The sequence below is a fragment of the Agrilus planipennis genome, unplaced genomic scaffold (assembly GCF_000699045.2).
Source record: "Agrilus planipennis isolate EAB-ADULT unplaced genomic scaffold, Apla_2.0 scaffold366, whole genome shotgun sequence".
NCBI classification, from domain to species: Eukaryota; Metazoa; Arthropoda; class Insecta; order Coleoptera; family Buprestidae; genus Agrilus; species Agrilus planipennis.
The window spans coordinates 96935-104008 of NW_020439350.1; the positions used below are offsets into that span (position 1 = coordinate 96935).

The window sequence follows — 7074 nt, forward strand, 5'->3', positions numbered from 1 at the left end:
AAATATAAAGTGGGCCTCGGACGATAGCTTTGTTTTAAAAAAGGTACCTACTTTTGATAAATAATAAAAATTCAACATTAAAATGACAAGTATCAATCGCTAACATCCAAAATCTAATAATTTCATTTTCAAAATTTTTAATAAACCCTACTTTATAAAATGACTTTAGCTGAACCTTCGGTAATTCCCATCGACACTTTTAAAGAATTTGAATGTGATAAAGTATTCGAAGGAATACGAAATTCATTAAAAAACACAGGTAAAGTTGTAGCAGACGTGATAAATTAAATACTGCCTATAAGGTCATAAAAAGATATTTCCTTTTTTGTACATTGCCCTTTTAGGTCAAAACTGGATAGAAAACTTTAAATGTGGAAACGCTAAAGCAATGGATAGTGTCTTTTTCCATAAAGATAGATTTGAGGTAAATCCTCTGACAAAACTTTCAAAAAATATTTTCTGTTTTAGTCTAATACGCAAGTATGTACCTATAGGGTAAACTAATCGTAAAAAAAAAATAGTGAACATAACCGTAACAGCTGTTATAAGTCTCCCAAATTTGTCGTTCAAATAAACGCGAAAATCTCGGTAATAAAAAAAAAATCGGAAACTATGGGATTATTTTCGGTAGTTCGACACCTCGGTTGACGAAATGAAAAGTTGCCCGCCTCTAATTTTATTTGTTAGCATTTATTGCAATTTTTATATGGACCGTATAGTTGCTGCGAAATGTGGTTGCGAAATTGTTCAGATTGAATTGTACCTTGTAAATTTTCGTTAATAACGATACCCAGTTATTACGTCAAAATATCCCCTGTCTGGATAACGCTATAATAAGGTCGTCAGTCCAAAGATTGGTTGGACATGCACCTCCACTCTTTTCTATCCTAAGCTAATCTTCCCATTTCTCTAAATCTAGAACATCCCAGGTCTACGTCTACCTCTCTTAACTCCTGTTTCTGCTTCCAATATGTCTGTAAATAGCCCTTCATGCTTGAGAAGATGTCCTGCCAACCTATCTAGCCTATTTCATATTGACTTCCATAGCGGCCTCCGTTCTCCTACTCTTTCTAGTACCTTTCCATTTCTAACCTTCTCTATCCGTCGTAACACCTTTTTGCGAACGTTTCTAATCTTTTGTTTTCACCGTGCCCACCCTGCACGTTTCCACCCGTACAGAGCCGAACTCGCCAAACATGTACCTTTAGTAATCTTTTTCGAATTTCAAAATCAACATTTCGCGAGTATAGGAGTGACTTCATGTTATTAAAAGAGACTCGACTCTGCACCTTCCATCCTGAGTAATCTGAAATCCTAGGTACCGAAAATCAGTCACTCTTTCTTATTTTTTGTTTCCTATCTTTCTTCCCTTGCATACTAATATTTTTGCTTTACTTTTATTTGTTCCATCTTATTTAAGGCTATCTTTAACTCCTCCTTGGTGGGTGCTAATACTGCTATATCATCTGCAAATCTAAGCATACTAACCTTTTGCCCTGTATAATTTCTGCAATAACTATTTACTGTTCAGATCATGCTTTCTTTGCTATGGGGTAATAAGTAGTTCCTGTAGGTACAGAACAGAACCAGGATACTTGTTTTTGTAGGACCAAAATTTAGACTGAGGAAAAGACCAGGACTGAAAGTCTTGACAATAAAAAAAAGACACCTAACGATATTGGAAGAAAGATTATTTTTATTTAGACCAGAAGAATGGAAAATAAATAGAGACAAAATTTGACAACGTTTAATTTTTGTTTTTGTGAAATTGCAAATACAGTTTACAGTAATATCTGAGACAAACAAACATAGAACTAACGAACTTAAAAACTAGATAGGTGCTTCTGGATGCTGGAATCTCCTAATCGCTCCGAGGAACATTAAACACTGGAAATGTTTACTATGTTAGGCGTAAACGAGACCAGGAAGATTAACCGAATAAGATTTTCAAATGCTACTTGTGTTCCCAATAACGTTTCACTAAAAATTATAATCAAAATTTATGTGCATTTGGGGTATCAATAAACAACAACATTGTGCTCTTAATTCGTAAAAAAACGATAATAACTTAACATCTGCAATAGGTTATATAACTTCTTATTAAAATATTTTTGTAATAGTAGTTGCTTTTCTTTATTTTTTGTATTAGTCGAATGGTACACTTTCGTTAATTTAGCTTTCGAATTAAAAAAAAACGTATGCANAATGGTAATTTCTGCTACCTGTAAAAGTTCAGTAAACACCGAACTACTTTTATGATCCCTGTGCCCTTTTGTAATTTTATTACAAGTCGTACACACGAAATCTGCAATAGGTTATATAACTTCTTATTAAAATATTTTTGTAATAGTAGTTGCTTTTCTTTATTTTTTGTATTAGTCGAATGGTACACTTTCGTTAATTTAGCTTTCGAATTAAAAAAAAACGTATGCAACTAATATTTTAGTTTTTTCGCAGGTTGTGATAGACGTACGAGGCTATTGTCCCAACGAAATAAAATGTCAAATGCTGGGAAATGTAATCGAAATCTTAGCTGAGAAGAAAGATGAAAATGAATGTCCCGGTGGAACCACGAATAGAGTTATGACATTAACAAGAAGGTATTGTATATAAATATATACAAAAATGCAAAATGAATAGACAAGAAGTGAGGTGAAGCGTATTGATATTGTCATCTCTTCACATTTTCGGAAATTAATACTCCCATTTGATGTACGCAATTGTTGCAATAGGGCCCTGAACTTTTACCCGGAATATGTGATATTTGCTCACATTTTATAGGGTTGTTCGGAAAGTCATTTCGTTTTTTCCCGGCAGAGGATTTAATTGTATTCTTTTGCACCCAACTTCACATTTAAGCGGTATAATTTTTATATGCTTTGAGAGCTCATATAGCAAGGCTTGTGTGTGAAAAATTCCAATTAATTCTACGCAGTAGTTTTTGGTTGGTGCCCTTTTAAATATGGAGAGCGATAAGCAGCATTTTCGACATATCTTACTGTTTTACTACAGAAAGGGTAAAAATGCTGTTCAAGCCAGAAAGAAATTGACTGATGTGTATGGAGAAGGTGTGTTGACAGTACGCCAGTGCCAGAACTGGTTCGCTAAATTTCGATCCGGCAATTTTGATGTCGAAGATGCACCACGTTCGGGAAGGCCGGTTGAAGCTGATAAAGACGCGATAAAGGCATTAGTTGATGTGAACCGGCGAATAACAACACGTGAGATCGGATTGAGGTTAAATTTATCAAATTCAACAGTTTATGACCACTTGAAAGGCCTGGGATTATCCTCGAAGCTCGATGTATGGGTTCCCCATGTTCTCACAGAGAGAAATCTGTGTCGCCGCATTGACGTCTGCGATTCGCTTCTCAAACGTCACGAAAATGATCCGTTTTTGAAGCGCATCATCACTGGGGACGAAAAATGGGTTGTATACAACAACGTCAAACGCAAGAGGTCATGGAGCAAAAAAGATGAACCGGCTCAAACCATTTCCAAAGCCGATATTCACCAAAAAAAGGTGATGCTGTCTGTTTGGTGGGATTTTAAAGGAATCGTTTTTTTTGAGCTTTTACCGGATAACACAACGATTAATTCGGAAGTCTACTGTCATCAGCTGGACAAACTGAATGATGCACTTCAACAGAAAAGGTCAGAACTAATCAACAGGAAAGGTGTAGTGTTTCACCAAGACAACGCGAGACCTCACACAAGTTTGGTCACTCGCCAAAAGCTTTTACAGCTTGAATGGGATACAATGCTACACCCACCATATTCTCCAGACCTGGCACCATCGGATTATTATTTGTTCCGGTCACTCCAAAATTTTTTAGACGGTAAAACCTTCACCTCAAATGAGGAGGTCAAAAACCTCCTCGATCAGTTTTTTGCCAGCAAAGACCAAAAATTTTATGAGCGTGGAATTATGCTACTACCAGAAAGATGGCAAAAGGTGTTGGACCAGAACGGTCAATATATAATTTAATAAAGTATTTGTTTATTATACGAAAACTGTCTTTCATTTCCACAAAAAAAAAACGAAATGACTTTCCGAACAACCCTATACTATGCATACATACTTTAATTAATATCTAGTTCCACAGTGCGAAATCACGGCCACCATCTGAATCCCACGACATTTTTTTTATATATAATTGAGATACGTATAAATAAAGCTAAACATTAATTTTTGTTTCAAAGTAAAATAACCCAATGGCTTCTAATCGTATCTCACACTAAATGATCCTAAATAGATTAAAACAATAGTCTCTTTGGTATGTAATTTATAAATAATTGAATGTAAATAACGGGACACCAAAGCACCAAAGAAACGGAACCAAAGATTGAATTAAAAAGTTGTACAATTGGACCAACCACCGGTTTATGACCATTATGCTCAAAGTTAAAGGTCAATAAGCTTAAATCATCTTTGGGCATCATATCTCTCCTCTTTAATGATGGACCTGGTCGAATCTTTAATCATTTTAATTTATATTTAGCAACTACCTTCATGATGCCTTACTTAAAAGAGCATATATCAAATATGATTAGGTGGATACAGCACAGTCAATTTTTTAGTATATTCACTCGTGATATTCTTTTTAGCCAAAGGGTTTGTGAGAATGTTTGGATTAGATTCAAACGTTCTACAATTATTTTGTATTTATCTTACTTATAAAAAGTTTGTAATTTTATCTTAAACGCTTAAAGATTCTTTTCTATAAAGTATATTTGTATCAACTCCAGCTGCATATTGGATTCACAGTTATCAATTTTTACCGAAATTATTCGTTTTCGATGATAATCTTGTTCTGATTAATTTTAACTTTTCTATTTTTGGCACTTTCTATTAAATTTAGAATTACATATTCCTGTTTCCTTATTGAAATAAGGGATTCTCTGGTTCTATTCTCGGTATTTTGGTATTTTTGCATACCAGAGCCGATTTACGAATTATCCCCTCAAGTACTTAATGGTAATTTCTGCTACCTGTAAAAGTTCAGTAAACACCGAACTACTTTTATGATCCCTGTGCCCTTTTGTAATTTTATTACAAGTCGTACACACGAATGATCTTCGAGTTTCTCAAGAAGTTTTACTTACAGCCTTTTTGACACAAAATTATGAAAAAAGTCTATTTTTAACATATTTTCTAATTCATAACACAAGTTGAAAAAGCAACTGAAGAAAATTTTTGGGGGTGAGCATCCCCCGACATCTCTTCTTTTGGCTAGGGGCCTTAGTCTACTAATAGACGCTTTACAGTCAAGTATACCTATACCTCGATTTTAGGTACGAGTTGCCACAAGCAATCAAACCAAACTGTGGATCCTGTGCTTTGTCATCGGATGGAGTTTTGGTAATTTGTGCTCCTTGGAATAACGACTCGCCACAGTGAAGTCATTTTATAAAAATAAAAACAGAAAAAAACATATCTGGAAGACTTAATTACTATTAAATAAATTTATGCAACAAGTTTATTTTTTATTGGAGAAATTGTTTATCACAAAGAATGGACAAAAAGAGCATACATCCGGGTCGAACATGATCCGCCAGGCCTGCCATAATTGGCCGTAAATATCGGGTTGTTCGGAAAGTCATTTCGTTTTTTCCCGGCAGAGGATTTAATTGTATTCTTTTGCACCCAACTTCACATTTAAGCCGTATAATTTTTATATGCTTTGAGAGCTCATATAGCAAGGCTTGTGTGTGAAAAATTCCAATTAATTCTACGCAGTAGTTTTTGGTTGGTGCCCTTTTAAATATGGAGAGCGATAAGCAGCATTTTCGACATATCTTACTGTTTTACTACAGAAAGGGTAAAAATGCTGTTCAAGCCAGAAAGAAATTGACTGATGTGTATGGAGAAGGTGTGTTGACAGTACGCCAGTGCCAGAACTGGTTCGCTAAATTTCGATCCGGCAATTTTGATGTCGAAGATGCACCACGTTCGGGAAGGCCGGTTGAAGCTGATAAAGACGCGATAAAGGCATTAGTTGATGTGAACCGGCGAATAACAACACGTGAGATCGGATTGAGGTTAAATTTATCAAATTCAACAGTTTATGACCACTTGAAAGGCCTGGGATTATCCTCGAAGCTCGATGTATGGGTTCCCCATGTTCTCACAGAGAGAAATCTGTGTCGCCGCATTGACGTCTGCGATTCGCTTCTCAAACGTCACGAAAATGATCCGTTTTTGAAGCGCATCATCACTGGGGACGAAAAATGGGTTGTATACAACAACGTCAAACGCAAGAGGTCATGGAGCAAAAAAGATGAACCGGCTCAAACCATTTCCAAAGCCGATATTCACCAAAAAAAGGTGATGCTGTCTGTTTGGTGGGATTTTAAAGGAATCGTTTTTTTTTAGCTTTTACCGGATAACACAACGATTAATTCGGAAGTCTACTGTCATCAGCTGGACAAACTGAATGATGCACTTCAACAGAAAAGGTCAGAACTAATCAACAGGAAAGGTGTAGTGTTTCACCAAGACAACGCGAGACCTCACACAAGTTTGGTCACTCGCCAAAAGCTTTTACAGCTTGAATGGGATACAATGCTACACCCACCATATTCTCCAGACCTGGCACCATCGGATTATTATTTGTTCCGGTCACTCCAAAATTTTTTAGACGGTAAAACCTTCACCTCAAATGAGGAGGTCAAAAACCTCCTCGATCAGTTTTTTGCCAGCAAAGACCAAAAATTTTATGAGCGTGGAATTATGCTACTACCAGAAAGATGGCAAAAGGTGTTGGACCAGAACGGTCAATATATAATTTAATAAAGTATTTGTTTATTGTTCGAAAACTGTCTTTCATTTCCACAAAAAAAAAACGAAATGACTATCCGAACAACCTTATAGGTTGGGCCTAGTACTTTATTAACGAATAATTTCATATTTATTGCCATTTTGCATGCTACTCTTTTAACGTTCAGAGTAGGCTCCCTACAGGGCTGGTATAATACCGTTCATAAGGGTACAATGAAATCTTCCCGGGTAATCCTGAAGTTGTCGTTTGGACATAATATTCCGGAATGCTATGACCAAATAAAAAATTGGCT

At 35.9% G+C, this 7074-nt stretch overlaps 1 protein-coding gene across 1 annotated transcript; it reads left to right on the top strand.

Moving 5' to 3' along the window:
• Positions 1 to 57: 57 nt before the first annotated feature.
• On the top strand, positions 58 to 5466 carry LOC108742737 (alpha-crystallin B chain-like). Its single transcript, XM_025978787.1, has 4 exons — positions 58 to 259; positions 345 to 424; positions 2458 to 2600; positions 5296 to 5466. Exons 1-4 carry the CDS (start codon positions 160 to 162, stop codon positions 5399 to 5401), a joined length of 429 nt encoding a protein of 142 aa, XP_025834572.1. The 5' UTR covers positions 58 to 159; the 3' UTR covers positions 5402 to 5466.
• Positions 5467 to 7074: the final 1608 nt, after the last annotated feature.

Coding starts and splice junctions, on each gene's coding strand:
- LOC108742737 (XM_025978787.1), top strand. CDS start 160: ATGACTTTAGCTGAACCTTCGGTAATTCCCATCGACACTTTTAAAGAA. Junction 260..344: donor AAATTCATTAAAAAACACAG/GTAAAGTTGTAG, acceptor TTGCCCTTTTAG/GTCAAAACTGGATAGAAAAC. Junction 425..2,457: donor TCCATAAAGATAGATTTGAG/GTAAATCCTCTG, acceptor GTTTTTTCGCAG/GTTGTGATAGACGTACGAGG.